Genomic DNA, 15,738 nt, shown 5'->3' with positions numbered 1-15,738 from the left:
CTCCTCCCTTAGGGTGCTTTAGGCAAGGCCAAGCAAGCTTCAAGATATTACATCCTCATTCAGATCTGGACCCGTTAAACACTCTTTGACATCTCCAGATACTGTATAAAACCTTGGCGTTGAATCAAAGGCCTTAATCTGAAATCAACCTTTGCGTGTCTGTGTGCACGTGTGTGAGTGTGTCTAGGTATTGTGTAACAGTAACCTATACTTGCCTCTGTTGGTGTGTAGCTCTGTGGTGGATACCCCTGGTGAAGAGCCTGGTTATCCTGGAGGAGAGCGGTGTTGACCGGGTGGAAGGCTGAACGAGGGGCCTCGATCTGGGTTTGGGGACGGGAGTAGGAGTGGGGCTGGGAATAGGCATAGGGTTGGGATTGACTGGCAAAGAGATCCTGAGCTGAACTGAGTGACTTTCTCTCCCTCTCACTTTGTCTCTCTTTCTCCATCTCACTATCTTGTTCCCTCTCTATCTCCCTTTCTCTCTCCATCTCCAGCTCTCTCAGTCTAGCCCTTTCCTCACTTTGTCTCTCTTCCTCCCTTTCCCCCTCAAGTGCCATCTCCCTCTCGCTGGCCCTATCTTCTCTTTCCCTCTCCCTTACCATTTCCTCCCTCTCCAACAACCTCTCCCTCTCTGTCACCCTCTCCTCCCTTTCCCTCTCCCTCTCTCTTGCTCTTTCCTCCCTTTCCATCTCCCTCTCTTTTTCCCTCTCCTTTTCTCTCTCCCTGTTCCCACTAACCGATTGTCTCTGGGCCTCCATGGTACTAATCAAAAGGGGACTTTCTCGCTCGAAACCACCCTGGTAGGAGTACCTCCTCTGGGCTTGTCCCTGTCCATAGCCCCCTCCTTGGTTCTCCAGCATCGACAGATGAGGCTGCCTCTCATGTCTATCTGACCTCTGCCGTCGTCTCGTCAGACCTGGCAAATTTGACACCAATATACTCCTGCTTGTCTCCTCAAAGAACTTACAGCGGTCCGCGAAAGGTAGAATATCAGACTCCTCAGTGTGGGAAGAACAAGTGGTGGAAGAAGAAGAGGAGGCAGAGGATGCCCTCCCTCGTCCTGACACTCCCAAGGCCACTCCGACCCTCTCCCCCCGTCGGTCAGTGTCAATTTCTGGTTGGAGTTTATGTTCGGGTGTCCATCTCCATCGGCGGGACTTACCAGCTGGAGCTAGCTCCTCCACAACCTGGATACCCATACCCCAGCTGGGCAAGGTTGGGTCGGACCTCTGGCGTGCCCTGGATGAGTCTGTAGCTTGGTCTTGGTTCCCTGGTGGTTCAGGTTCTTCATCCTTGGGGGGTTGTAGAGCTGAAACTGGGGCTAGGGACGGCTGGTGGAGCTGGAGGGTGGAAGAAGAGGATAGTCTGTTCAGACCTCCAGGAGCTGGAGCTGAGAGGCTGATGTCGGAAGAGGTGTACACACATTGGGAGCTGCTCTCCTTGGCAGGCGGATCGACGTCCTCAGCCTCTTTCCTCTGGAGGTCCTGGATTTCCAGGTCTGGACCTTCTTCTTCCTCAACTGTCTCCCCGCTGTAGAGCAACCCTCCTGGGCCTTTACTCTTGGACAGCTGGGCCTTCTTGTGCTGGATCTCGTTACGGAGGTTCGTGGCGAAGCGTTCACTGCGACGGCGTGCCCGGGACGAACGGTGACTCCTGGGTTTCTTCATCAGCACCTCTCCTTCATTATCATCCCTTCTTCCTCCTCCTCCTCTATGACTTCCCTCCAGTAGGCTGTCTACACTGGCTGCAGCACTGAGAGGCCCAAAGTCGGTCTCCCATATCCGCTCAGAGCTCACCTCTCCCTGTGTACAATCTCCAGAGGGCTCCCCTGACCCTGGAACATTCACCGGCCTACCCCAGGGGTGTTGGACCTGGATGGGGGAGAGGAGATTACCAGCAGCCGCCACCACCTCCCTACTCTCCCAAACCACCACACTCACCTGTCCTGCCTCCCCAATTCCATCAATGTCCACCAATCCTGGGGTAGAGCATTGACTCCTTCCTTCCCACTCCCCCTGGCTCTGCTGGAGGAGGAGGAGGGAGGCGTCATGACTCCCTATATCCCCTCCTAGGTCCTCCCTGGGGGGGTTAAGGGGGGAGTGAGACCACTGGGAGCTGGAGGGGGAGACGGAGCTATGGTTCGAAGGGTCACTGGAAAACTCTAGATGACGTAGCTGCGATAAGAGTTTCTCAGGGACGCTTTGTCTGTAGAGACCTGATGAGCAGTGCTTGTTCTGGGGGAGGAGGTGGTTGGTTTCACCTGGGGGGTCTGGCTCTATGGAGCTGTCTGAAGGTAGGGAGCTGGAGCCGGGGATGGAGGAAGAGGAGCTTCTCTCTAGGGCAGAGAGGTGGAGGGAGTCTGAGTGGATCTCCTGGATCTCTGAGTTCTTATTCAGAAGGGAATCTTTTTTTTTGGAGATGAGGGTGTAGTATTGCTCCAAAGAATCTCCTTTAAAATTCCCAACCCCAACCCTTTTCCCATTTCCCATGTCTCCCTCTGCCTTTGACACCTTGCAAGGAGCGGGATAGCCATTCCAGCTGGGAATAACCGAAACACCAGGAACGTTCTGAGGATTGTCGTCATCGTCCTCGGCATGGCAACGGAAGAGGCTGGGAATTCCGACGGGGGCAGAGATGCATCGTTGATCTTTGACATCTGTAATCCCCAAGCGACCTCTCGTGGCCCTAAAACTGTCCTTCCTGGTTGGGGGAAGGGGGGGAATTGAAGCCTCCCTCTTCCCTCCTCCTCCACCTCTCTCCCCTCTCCCCTCCTCTTCAAAACAGTACGAAGATGGTCTCTCCTTCGCTTCCGGCTGCCTCACTCTTGGCCTGGTCAGTGACCTCGACTTTAGTAGTAGGGCTGAGGTACTGGTCTCATCATGGGCCTCGCCTGACTCCGTCCCCACAGATGGTGCATTGCCACAGGCATAAACCCGGCAGGCGGGTCCCTCTGGCCCAAGGCTACGGAGGATATTCTCCATAGAACAGGCCTCACCGGGCCTTAATGAGACAGTATAGTCTGACATATTAGAACTAGCTGAGAAAGAGCTATAGGCAGAGTCTCTTTTATTGTTGAAAATAGCAGGGTCCACTGGTGAATTATGGTAATCATAGTCTCTCTTATTGTTGAAGATGGCCGTGTCCACTGGGGAATTATGGGAATCGTAGTACACTTGGCTGCTAGGAGGGTCAAGGCTGTCCATGCTACCTAGGGAACTGCTTCTGTCTGTAGAGTAGTGTCTGGAGAGCTGGTTCCACTGGATAGACAGATCACTGTAAAGAGGCGAAGAGAGGGTGGGGGAGAGGTAGGGAGAGGGGAGGTCGGAGAGGAAAGGAGACAGAAATTAGTGATTACTAATTTCTGTTAAGTAAATAGTATCATCAATACAAGTCATATTTTGGTCCTTTACCCGACATATACCAGTTGCTACATTATTTATATCTTAAGAAGTAGGCCTACTGAAGCTGAATCTCTTCTATAATTGCACTAGTCTAAATGGTAAAGTAAGAGAAGCATAGGATATACTACTTGATTTCATCTGCTTTACTGTATTCCTATTCATAGAGCTACCTCTGCCATGTGTTTCTGAAGGAAGAACGATAGCTTCTTTAAGCAGTCAGGGATTACTGCTGCATCGTGGGTAGAGAGGGCGACAGGAAATTATGTCGTAACCAGAGGAAATGACATCCCCTCCCTCCCGAACGTTCCATCAAGGGACGATAAAGAACATGACAGGAATAACAACTCTATGATGAATTAGAGTGGGCACACATACACTACACACATACAAACACAGCCGTACTGTGTTTGTGTGTGGCAGGCAGACAGGCACGCACACGCACACGCACACACACACACACACACACACACACACACAATCATAGTCATCAAGTTGGACTCGAGTCAGACTGTCAGCCTTTGTTTGAGGTCTTGATTAGCTATTTAAGGGGTTGTTTAACGTTTATGGAACTTCTGACGGTACATCCCAAAGGAAGTCACACACAGACAGATAGACAGACACAGACACACAGACACACGCGTTCTGTTTATTAACTGTCTTCCCCTCTTTGTCCACATGTTCTGGAAGTTACATGCCATTGTCCTGTTATGCAGAGAGAATATGTCTCATCAGACATTGCATTGTCTGTGTGTGTCTGTGTGTCTGTGTGTGTGTGTGTGTGTGTGTGTGTGTGTGTGTGTGTGTGTGTGTGTGTGTGTGTGTGTGTGTGTGTGTGTGGCCATAAAGGTGAGGACTGCATAATTGTGAGAATTGCAGCACAAAGCATTACAGCTTTATGTAAACCCAAGTCTATCTACACCATTCAAAACCATTAGTGTGTGTGATACATAAATACTGGACTATCTAAGCCCGTTAAAACTATTAGGGGTAATTGTAGTGAATTATCTTCTTATGGCTGGGTGCAGTATTGAGTAGCTTGGATGAATGAGGTGCCCAGAGTAAACTGCCTGCTACTCAGTCCCAGTTGCTAATATATGCATAATAGTATTATATTTGGATAGAAAACACTCTGCAGTTTCTAAAACTGTTTGAATGATGTCTGTGAGTATAAATTGAGTATAACATAACTCATATGGCAGGCAAAAACCTGAGAAGAAATCCAACCAGGAAGTGGGAAATCTGAGGTTGGTTGTTTTTCAACTCATTCTCTATTGAAGATACAGTGGGATATTGGTCATGTTTCACTTCCTAAGGCTTCCACTAGATGTCAACAGTCTTTAGAACCTTGTTGGATGCTTCTACTGTGAAGTGGGGCTGAATGAGAGGGGATTGAGTAAGGTAAGAGTAAGCCATGCGCTGACCATGCGCGTTCACGTGAGAGCGAGCTCTGTTCCATCGCATTTCTGAAGACAAAGGAATTCTCCGGTTGGAACATTATTGAAGATTTATGTTAAAGACTTCCTAAAGATTGATTCTATACATCGTTTGACATGTTTCTACGGATTGTAACGGAACTTTTTGGACTTTTCGTCCGTACTTTCCGCTGGATCTGCCCACGCGTCGTGAGTTTAGATTGTGTACTGAACGCGCGAACAAAACTGAGTTATTTGGACATAAATGATGGACATTATCGAACAAAACAAACATTTATTGTGGAACTGGGATTCCTGGGAGTGCATTCTGATGAAGATCATCAAAGGTAAGTGAATGTTTATAATGTTATTTCTGACTTCTGTTGACTGCACAATATGGCGGATATCTTTTTGTCTTGTTTGGGCTCTGAGCGCCGTACTCAGATTATTGCATGGTTTGCTTTTTCGAAATCTGACACAGCGGTTGCATTAAGGAGAAGTGTATCTAAAGTTCCATGTATAACACTTGTATTTTAATCAACATTTATAATGAGTATTTCTGTAAATTGATGTGAGCATTCAATTCTCTGGCAACAGCTCTGGTGGACATTCCTGCAGTCAGCATACCAATTGCAAGCTCCCTAAAAACTGTGGAATTGTGTTGTGTTACAAAACTGCTCATTTTAGAGTGACCTTGTATGGTTCCCAGCACAAGGTGCACCTGTGTAATGATCATGCTGTTTAAATCAGATTCTTGATATGCCACACCTGTCAGGTAGATTGATTATTTTGACAAAGGAGAAATGCTCACCAACAGGGATGTAAAGAAATTTGTGCACAACATTTGAGAGAAAGAAGCTTTTTGTGAGTATGAAACATTTCTGGGATCTTTTATTTCAGCTCATGAAACATGGGACCAAAACATTACATGTTGCTTTATATTTTTGTTCAGTATATAGTATGTATAAGCTTTGGAAACGTTTCAATGTACTTATTAGTGTTGACTTTAATCAAATAAAATCTCCTTAAAACTATTTTCTCTCAACCAATTCATTGTGTTTTTTCTTAACTTTTATATAGATTTTTTTGTAGTTGTTGAAATCATTGATGGTTTTCTCCTTCCTCACAGATTTAGGGTCAATCCAAAATTACACTATTCGCTCAGGCTAAAAGCAGTGCACAATGAGGGAATAGGGTACCATTTGGGAAGAGAGACTTATACCCTTTTTATACTATGGTACCCGACCCAAATTAAACTGTGCTGGCTCAAATATTATTCCCGCAACTTTGACTCGGCCCAGTTTGTCTCAGTAGTGTGAAAAGCCATTTTGATAGTTTGAGGGTCCCACCATTGAGTGATCAGCCAGTGAGGAATGCGTGAATCGATGCCTGTCTGAAAATACCCCTGTTATCCGGAGTGATGCTATTGACTTTAGAACACGATGAGGTCACTAAGCTTCCTGATGATTGTTAGTCTTTGGAAACAGGTCACAGGTCAAAATACCCTTAGTCTGCTCTATGTGCATGCGAGTGAGTGTGTGTGTGTGATTGCTAGTCTTCAGAAACACGTCACAGGGACAAAATTCCCCTGGTCTGGTCTACCCAACAATACACTCCCACAAGACTGTGTACCGAGCCTCAAACACACACAGCTCAGATATGCACACACATGCGAGCGCACACACAGGGGTTGGAAATTATTTGGGTAAATTATGTTATTTTATAGTAACACAATTGCTCAGAGAAAGAGATTTTGTTTAACAAGTAATAATATTTTTTCTCAAAACGGTAGGGGTCAAAATGATTGACATCCCTAAAGATTCTTATAAATAAAGTAGTCAAAAGTTTAGTATTTGGTCCCATATTCCTAGCATGCAATGACTATAATCAACCGTGTGACTACAAACTTGTTGGATGCATTTGCAGTTCGTTTTGGTTGTGTTTCAGATTATTTTGTGACCAATAGAAATGAACGGTAAATAATGTATTGTGTGAATTTGGAGTAACTTTTATTGTAAATAAGAGTATAATATGTTTCTAAGCACTTTTACATTAATGTGGATGCTACCATGATTACAGATAATCTTGAATGAATTGTGAATAATAATGAGTGAGAAAGTTACATCGGGTCAAAGATCATACCCCCAAGACATGCTAACCTCTCACCATTACCAATAAAAGGAGAGGTTAGCATTTCTTGGGGGTATGATGTTTGACCCTCTGTAACTTTCTAACTCACAATTATTCACGATTCATTCAGTATTATGATTATTAGTATTATGATTATGACACACACAAACGTGGCGTGTGCAAACATAGCTTGATAGAAGGTTGATACAAGATTCTCCGGGGGAATCGGATAGAATGGGACAGACTGCTCTAAACTCTAATTCACATATAAGCCAGGGTACTTAGTCGTCCCGTATCTTCCCAATATAAATTACAATTACCTGCTGTCTGCTGTGCCAGGGTAGTGTATAGGGCCCAGTGTGTTTGTGTGTATGTGTCTGTATATATGCATCTGTGTGTATGTTACCTGTTGTCTGCTGTAGAGTGCCAGGGTAGTGTGTAGGGCCCAGGATGGAGCTGCATGGCAGATGGGGGGGAAGGGGGGGTAGGAGGGGGGACAGGGGTAGAACTGTGGGGGGACTCCGTTGATGAAAGCTTGGCCAGGTGCCACGAGTGAGGCCTGATCACAGGTACACTGCGTCTGGAGAGAGAGCGGGAACACACACATACAGGTGAGGGATTGGCTCCCGAGTGGCGCAGCAGTCTAAGGCACTACATCTCAGTGTTTGAGGCGTCACTACAGACACCCTGGTTCAAATCCAGGCTGTATCACAACCGGCCATGATTGGGAGTACCATAGGGCGACGCACAATTGGCCCAGCGTCGTCCGGGTTTGGCCGGTTTAGGCTGTTATTGTGAATAAGAATTTGTTCTTAACTGACTTGCCTAGTTAAATAAAGGTTCATGAAAAAAAAGGGATAATGTAGGGGTAACAGTAGGGGTAACATGATTTGTCGGTACACCCAAAAGGAAGTCTGTGTACACCCAAAAGGAAGTACCATAAGCAGTGTATATATGCCAGGTAGGAGCCTAGAACAAACTTCGGTGAGTTCCCAGGAGACTCCTGTTCATGAGTGGCCCATTATTCTGAAGCTATTAATAATTTCGGAATAACGCACTGGGAATAACTCTGAAAAGGTTTTCCTCAGGGGAGAATTTCGACAGAGGAATTCTGTGAATATTGAGGAGGAAGGACCCTGATGGAGGAAGAATGAGGATCTGGCACAGTCGGAAGTCAGAACACTTTGGGAATATTTCTGTTTATGATTTATGGCCATTCATTAAAGTAAACGGAATAGTTCCTATTCCTTGTCAGAATGATTGTCTGTTCCCTGAAAATGTTCCTCTTGGTATAGTTCAGGAATTAGGGAGAGAGATTTTGGAAGTTCCCAAACGGAATAGAACAAACACTATTATCATTTATTCCAGGACTATGAATGGACCTAAGATTAGTTTTGCCCCAGGACTGTTAATGGAGCCCAGATTGGGCCTGGAATGATTGATGACTATGAAAACCAAGCTAAAATAAAAAAACAAGAAGCGAATATAGAAAGGAAAATTAAATCTGTGTCTGGAAAAACCAGCCTATACAGTATTTAGAGATATACTGTACTTAGAATCTGATCCATTGAACTACACTAGGATATACACCAAGAAAAGTTATTTAGAAGTATACTGCCAAAGACAAAAATGTGAGATATTTGATATCCAAATATCTCTAATTTTTGTCTTCTGCAGTATACTTTGAGATAATCTACTGTACTCAGACATCTTTGTGAAACATGACATGATGAAACAGAGTTATTAAAAAATATATTGAAATGGAAGAAAATAACGTGAGATATAATGTAGTTCTACTGTCCTCAGACAGAATGTGTTCCACTGACCTAGTCCTCGTGTTACATTTGTCAAGCAGCCAGATATAAAGGAACAGTTAATCGCCCTCGACATCCCAAGCCACAGTTAACCTGATTAGCCAGTTAGCGACCGGAACCAATCAGTGTCGGACACCGTCAGACATTCAGGAAATCAAATAAACTTCACAAGACCGTCCTTAGTTCTATTTATAAACATAGTCTACAGAACAGTAGCTGAATGCTTTACTCTGACTGATGGATGGATCGCAAGATAAACCACGTTCCATGGTTTATGTATAGACATTATTTATGTTACTTTGACCCATAAAACATTGTGAATGTATGACTGCGTGAAACACTGATACAGGAACAACTGATAATACTATATGTGGTAGAAGAAACTAGAACAGCTGACTGATACTGACTCCTAAACTAGAATAAAGTTGAAGAGACTAGATTGAAGGGCATTTACTCTGAGTCACAATGACAGTAATGAAATGATATACACATTAAGACACACAAAAACAGAGATCAGACACACACCCAGTCACACTTTGAAGACGCCTACAAGTTCAAAGACACAAAGAGGAGTGAAGGTAGAACAGTACACACTGCACAGAAGGGAGAAGATGAATGGAAGGTAGGGGATAAAAAGAGAAAAGGAGAGGAACTAAAGGAGATGATAAGAGGAAACAAACAACCGATACTTTCTAACTGTTCCCGAGTCAGTCTATAACATACCAGAGTGGATCCACACGGAAGAGGCCCTAGTCACACCTGATCCTAGAACCGTGTCTACTGGGTCACAGTTAGGGTCAGGCCCAATGTTAGTTCAACCATAGACTGGTCTGAGAGCAGTCCTTATAAAGATGCCCAAAGATCTTCAATCCAACACAGACGACAATGGACTTAGCCCAAAGAAGGTGGTCCGGCTACTTACTACTGTTTATCAAGTCTTCAACATAACATTTCCACTGCGGTGGTCAAAAGGAGGCAATAAAAACTGTTGTGATAAGAAGTTCCCTTTAAATTCTCAATCCCTCCTTAATCCAGTTCTCTGGCCTTGCTAGGTGGGTTTGGTTCTGTCTCTAGGAGTAGTCCAACAGTCCTAGCCCTATTAAGAGAGTTAGGTTCTGTTTCTAGGAGTAGTTATATCCTTCGGAGCAGACCTATAGTCCTCTAGTAATAGAACGAGACTGTGTTCAATGTCTTCTCTCTCTCTGTGGTCCATTTTAACTGACCTAGACTCCAAAAAACCAACCGACAAACCTCATCTACCCTCTTGTTCCCCTCTCTCCCTCCTTCTCACCGTCCCTCGCTTCAGTCACTTAGACCAAACATAGCTCTCTCTCTGCCTTTGTTTCCCCCATCCTCCCTCCCTCCCCCACTCCCATTCAATCCCTCTATCTCTCTCTAGGCAGAATACTGTGAGTGACTCGGGGGGAGAGGAAGAGAGAGAGAGAAACAGAAAGAGAGGCAGAGAGGAAGCTATGTTCGGAGCAGATAAAGACTGGGACGCTGTTAAAATAATACCCAGAGTTCCACAGTGTTATTGTTCCACACAGGGAAATACGCAGAGGTACTTCCTGTCTAGAAGAGAGAAAGAGGGGGGAGGGAGAGGGAGAAGAAGAGAGAGGAAGGGATGGGGAGGGAGAGAGAGAGAGAGAGAGAGAGAGAGAGAGAGAGAGAGAGAGAGAGAGAAGGAGGGGGAGAGACGGGGAAGAGGGGGAGAGACGGGGAAGAGGGGGAGAGACGGGGAAGAGGGCAGGAGTGGGAGGGAGAGAAAAAGGAAGACACCAGTTTTGGAACTGCAGAAGCAACGAGAGAGAACATTTCAGAGGGGCTCAAATGGAGAGAGAGATGGAAAGGGAGAAATATAGGGGCAAAAAGAGAGAAGGAAGAGAAGAAGAGATTAGTGTTATTGTGGCATCCAGCCAGACTGGTGTTTTCTTGCCCTTTGCTGAGTAGCGATAGTACAACACAGAGATGAGAAGACCTCAGCAGGGTATGTATAGGAGAGAGGGGGAGAGAAAGAAAGGAGAGAGCAGTGGGAGAAGTAGGCAGTCTGTAGATTCAAAATGAATCCATAGAACTCCTTGTGAGGCCTCCCGAGTGGCGCAGCAATCTAAGGCATTACATTGCGGGGCTTGAGGAATCACTACAGCCCAGGGTTCGATCCCAGGCTGTGTCACTGCCGGCCATGACCGGGAGACCCATGAGGCAGCACACAATTGGGCCAGCATCGTCCGGGTTAGGGGAGGGTTTGGCCGGCCGGGATTTCCTTGTCCCATCGCGCTCTAGTGACTCCTTGTGGCAGGCCGGGCGCCTGCAAGCTGACGCCGTTCACCAGATGTACAGTGTTTACTCCGACACATTGGTGCGGCTGGCTTCCGGGTAAGGGCAAACAGTGCGACTTGGCAGGATCGTATTTTGGAGGACGCATGGCTCTCGACCTTTGCCTCTCCTGGGTCTGTACAGGAGTTGCAGCAATGGGACAAGACTGTAACTACCAATTGGATACCACGAAATATGGAGATAAAGGGGATAAAGATCAAGAACTCCTCTGAAAATTCACTTTAACAACATCCAGAACAGTGGGAGAAGACAGACTCCGATCGAGAACTCGCACGCACGCACGCACGCACGCACGCACGCACGCACAATATTAGTCCTGGGGTTGAAGAGGACCTGGGGTTGAAGAGGATTTCCACCGTCGCTGCAATCTTCAAGCGTGTCTGTGTGTGTGTTTAGATTTCTTACATAACGTGCTTTCTTCAGAAGGCAGAGGGTTAACTATAGTCACAACCTCAACACCCCTCTGTCTCAACCCTCCTCCCCCTCTCCCTGCTCTCACCCCTTCTACCCCCTCTCACTCTCTCCCCCCTCTACCTTTGTGTTCAGACTGCAATCATCGCATATTTGTTTGCTTTATGGGTCCTCAGTATGTGTGTTTCTCTATGTACCAGACTGCAATCAGCAGTTTGTTTACTTTGTGGTCCCCCATCACACACACCAGTTAATCAGTGCAGGGAGACTAAGGTCCATTCCAGGGGGATCTATCAGGAAGGGTGAAGTCCACAGAAGGACAATACCCTGTTTGTTACTGAGACTGTGTGTGTGTGTGTGTGTGTGTGTGTGTGTGTGTGTGTGTGTGTGTGTGTGTGTGTGTGTGTGTGTGTGTACAGTTGAAGTCGGAAGTTTACATACACTTAGGTTGGAGTCATTAAAACTAGTTTTTCAACCACTCCACAAATTTCTTGTTAACAAACTATAGTTTTGGCAAGTTGGCTAGGACACCTACTTTGTGCATGACACAAGTAATTTTTCCAACAATTGTTTACAGACAGATTATTTCACTTATAATTCACTGTATCACAATTCCAGTGGATCTGAAGTTTACATACACTAAGTTGACTGTGCCTTTAAACAGCTTGGAAAATTCCATAAAATTATGTCATGGCTTTAGAAGCTTCTGATGGGTTAATTGACATAATTTGAGTCAATTGGAGGTGTACCTGTAGATGTATTTCAAGGCCTACCTTCAAACTCAGTGCCTCGTTGCTTGACATCATGGGAAAATCAAAAGAAATCAGCCAAGACCTCAGAAAAATAACAGTTGACCTCCACAAGTTTGGTTCATCCTTGGGAGCAATTTCCAAACGCCTGAAGGTACCACGTTCATCTGTACAAACAATATTACGCAAGTATAAACACCATGACACCACGCAGCCGTCATACCGCTCAGGAAGGAGACACGTTCTGTCTCCTAGGGATGAGCGTACTTTGGTGCGAAAAGTGAAAATCAATCCCAGAATAACAGCAAAGGACCCTGTGAAGATGCTGGAGGAAACAGGTACAAAAGTATCTATATCCACAGTAAAATGAGTCCTATATCGACATAACCTGACAGGTCGCTCAGCAAGGAAGAAGCCATAGCTCCAAAACCGCCATCAAAAAAGCCAGACTACGGTTTGCAACTGCACATGGGGACAAAGATTGTACTTTTTGGAGAAATGTTCTCTGGTCTGATGAAACAAAAATAGAACTGTTTGGCCATAATGACCATCGTTATGTTTGCAGAAAGAAATGTGGACGCTTGCAAGCCGAAGAACACCATGCCAACCCTGAAGCATGGGGGTGGCAGCATCATGTTGTGGGGGGTGCTTTGCTGCAGGAGGGACTGGTGCACTACACAAAATGGCATCATGAGGGAGGAAGATTATGTGGATATATTGAAGCAACATTTCAAGACAGTCAGGATGTTAAAGCTTGGTCGCAAATGGGTCTTCCAAATGGACAATGACCACCAAGCATACTTCCAAAGTTGTGGCAAAATGGCTTAAGGACAACAAAGTCAAGGTATTGGAGTGGCCTTCACAAAGCTCTGACCTCAATCCCATAAAAAAATTGTGAGCAGAACTGAGTGTATGTAAACTTCTGACCCACTGGGAATGTGATGAAAGAAATAAAAGCTGAAATAAATAATTCTCTCTACTATTATTCTGACACTTCACATTCTTAAAATAAAGTGGTGATCCTAACTGACCTAAGACAGGTAATTTTTACTAGGATTAAATGTCAGGAATTGTGAAAAACTGAGTTTAAATGTATTTGGCTAAGGTGTATGTAAACTTCCAACTTCAACTGTATGTATGTATGCCCCCCCCTTTCTCTCTCTCTCTCTCTCTCTCTTTATATCTCACTTACTTACTCTCAATATCTCTTTAAAAAGAAAGGAATGTAGTTGAAAATGCCAATGTGACAAACCCCCCCCCCCCCCCCCCCACCCTCTCCCTCATGGTTCCTGAGTTAATTAAGCAATTAAGATCCCATCATGCTTAGGGTCACATTAGTGAAAGCAGGTGCTTCCACACAAGTGTGGTTCCTGAGATAATTAAGCTATTAACATCCCATCATGCTTAGGGTCATATATAAAAATGCCTAGTTGCCCATTATTTTGGCTACCATGGCTAGAAGAAGAGATCTCAGTGACTTTGAAAGAGGGGCCTAAAACGAGCATAGGGGGTTTAAAGTGTGTGTGTGTGTGTGTCTCAGTCACCAGATCTCAACCCAATTGGACACTGGGAGATTCTGGAGCAGTGACTGAGACTGCGTTTTCACTACCATCACGAGTGGCTTCCCCCTCTCTCCCTCCTACACCCAGGTTCTGTTATCTCAGGTCGTAAATTCTTGGAGGAGACTCTCTCCTCCTGGCCATGCAGAAAGAGACACATAGAGAGAACAAAGGAACTTCTTCTACATCACAGAACTTGAGAACTGAACAATATCCATGTTTTGGAGAATGTGTAAACGGTCGGTGGAGAAGCCAGCTACGACCCGGTCCGGTTTGTTTCATGTTTGTGACCTCATGAAATACAGCCACATTACCATAACTCTGTTTATACAGGAGGTTTGCGTCTAATTATTGTTTAAAATGAATGAGTAAAGATGAAACTATTTGTGAAATTATGTAATGTAATTTTAAACCGTTAATGTGTGAGAATTGTATTCCCTTTAAAGTTTAACTAAGTCATTGACCCGCCCCCATGAGCACAGACATGATCTGGTTCATGGGACAGCCCTTTTCTACTGTTACGAATAAAACCACCACCTGAAGAAATCCTCTTCAGACCATGCGTACCTCGGTTAGCTGAGGGGGCGAAGGTTTGGGTAGAGACCACAAAAACCTCAGTGTCCACTAAGGTTACAATGGTTGTTGAATTCCTAACCATACCACGTGGAGCATTGTCTACACGGATGGAAATGGTTAAACTCTGAGACTATCGATCCCGATAAGAGCAAATCTTAGATACTAATTACTAGTCTGCAGGATTAGTATTAGCATTTCAATTAATATAATTATCAACTGTGTAGTGACTCTTTTGTAATTCCCGCCCTTCTCAGTCCACACCCACTTCCCTTTGTCCACCAAGCCGTCATATCGGCTTAGCCCACTAGGGAACTTCCCCTATCATTTCCTTGTAACCATATGTACTGTTTGTTTGTTTATGCATTTCTGCGATTATTTAGTTAGTAAATAAATGATTAAGACAATTGGTGTATGGATGATTCATAGTAAAGGCTGGGTTCGTGCAGATAACCAACAATTTACGACGTTTGGAATGAGACTAACGTGAGGTAAAGAATAATTCATTAATTAGAAGACTAATTGATCAGATATTAAAATATCTGAAGTTATATTAGGAAAATTATAACTTTGTAATCTGAAGATTTTCCTTGGTGCCCCAACATCCTAGGTAATTAAATTTACATGATTAGTTTAATCACATAATAATAATTACAGAGAACTGATTTGATAAAATAACAGTCTTCACTTTAATGATGCCAAAGACACGACACTGTTCTGGAGGCTCGTGGAGGCCCAACACCCTATAAAGACACTTTATGTTGGTGTTTCCTGCCTGTATATCACCATTGTCACTCCAGAGAATAAAACATACGAGTCGTCTAGCCGCTGCCTTCAGAGCACATTCCAGTGTTCCAGTGCTGGCACGGGTTCGAATCATGCCCACACCCTTCTACCATCTCTCTTCCTTATTTTCTTGTGTGCCCTCCCCATGTCTATCCAACAAACTCAAGAAAAATATATACTGAACAAAAATATAAATGCAACATGCAAAGTGTTGGTCCCATGTTTCATGAGCTGAAATAAAAAGATCCCTGAAATTATCCATACACACAAAAAGCATATTTCTCTCAAATTGGCTTACATCCCTGTTAGTCAGCATTTCTCCTTTGCCAAAATAATCCAGCCACCTGACAGGTGTGGCATATCAAGAAGCTGATTAAACAATATGATCATTACACAGCTGCACCTTGTGCTGCGGACAATAAAAGGCTGCTCTAAAATGTGCAGTTTTGTCACACAACACAATTAGATGTCTCAAGTTGAGGGAGCATGCAATTGGCATGCTGACTACAGGAATGTCCACCAGACCTGTTGCCTGAGAATGTAATGTTTATTTCTATACCATAAGC

At 44.8% G+C, this 15,738-nt stretch overlaps 1 protein-coding gene across 4 annotated transcripts in view; it reads right to left on the bottom strand.

The window, feature by feature from the left end:
- LOC139534270 (protein Shroom4-like) overlaps positions 1 to 15,738 on the bottom strand; it is a 104,797-nt gene that overhangs the window by 17,241 nt on the left and 71,818 nt on the right. For 3 of the 4 annotated variants that reach the window (XR_011666929.1, XR_011666928.1, XM_071333297.1), the window contains exons 3-4: positions 7,350 to 7,523; positions 216 to 3,273 (exon numbers count right to left, since the gene is read on the bottom strand). Coding sequence is in view for 2 of the 4 variants with exons in the window: in XM_071333297.1 (XP_071189398.1) it covers positions 216 to 3,273; positions 7,350 to 7,523 (3,232 nt within the window). In the remaining 2 variants the exon portion in view is untranslated. Of the gene's footprint in view, positions 1 to 215; positions 3,274 to 7,349; positions 7,524 to 9,480; positions 10,226 to 15,738 lie in introns of those variants that run through there. The other variant, XM_071333299.1, reaches the window with a different exon arrangement.

Source organism: Salvelinus alpinus, chromosome 11 (assembly GCF_045679555.1).
Source record: "Salvelinus alpinus chromosome 11, SLU_Salpinus.1, whole genome shotgun sequence".
In the NCBI taxonomy this organism is placed as follows: Eukaryota; Metazoa; Chordata; class Actinopteri; order Salmoniformes; family Salmonidae; genus Salvelinus; species Salvelinus alpinus.
This window is presented reverse-complemented; position numbering and strand designations above follow the sequence as displayed.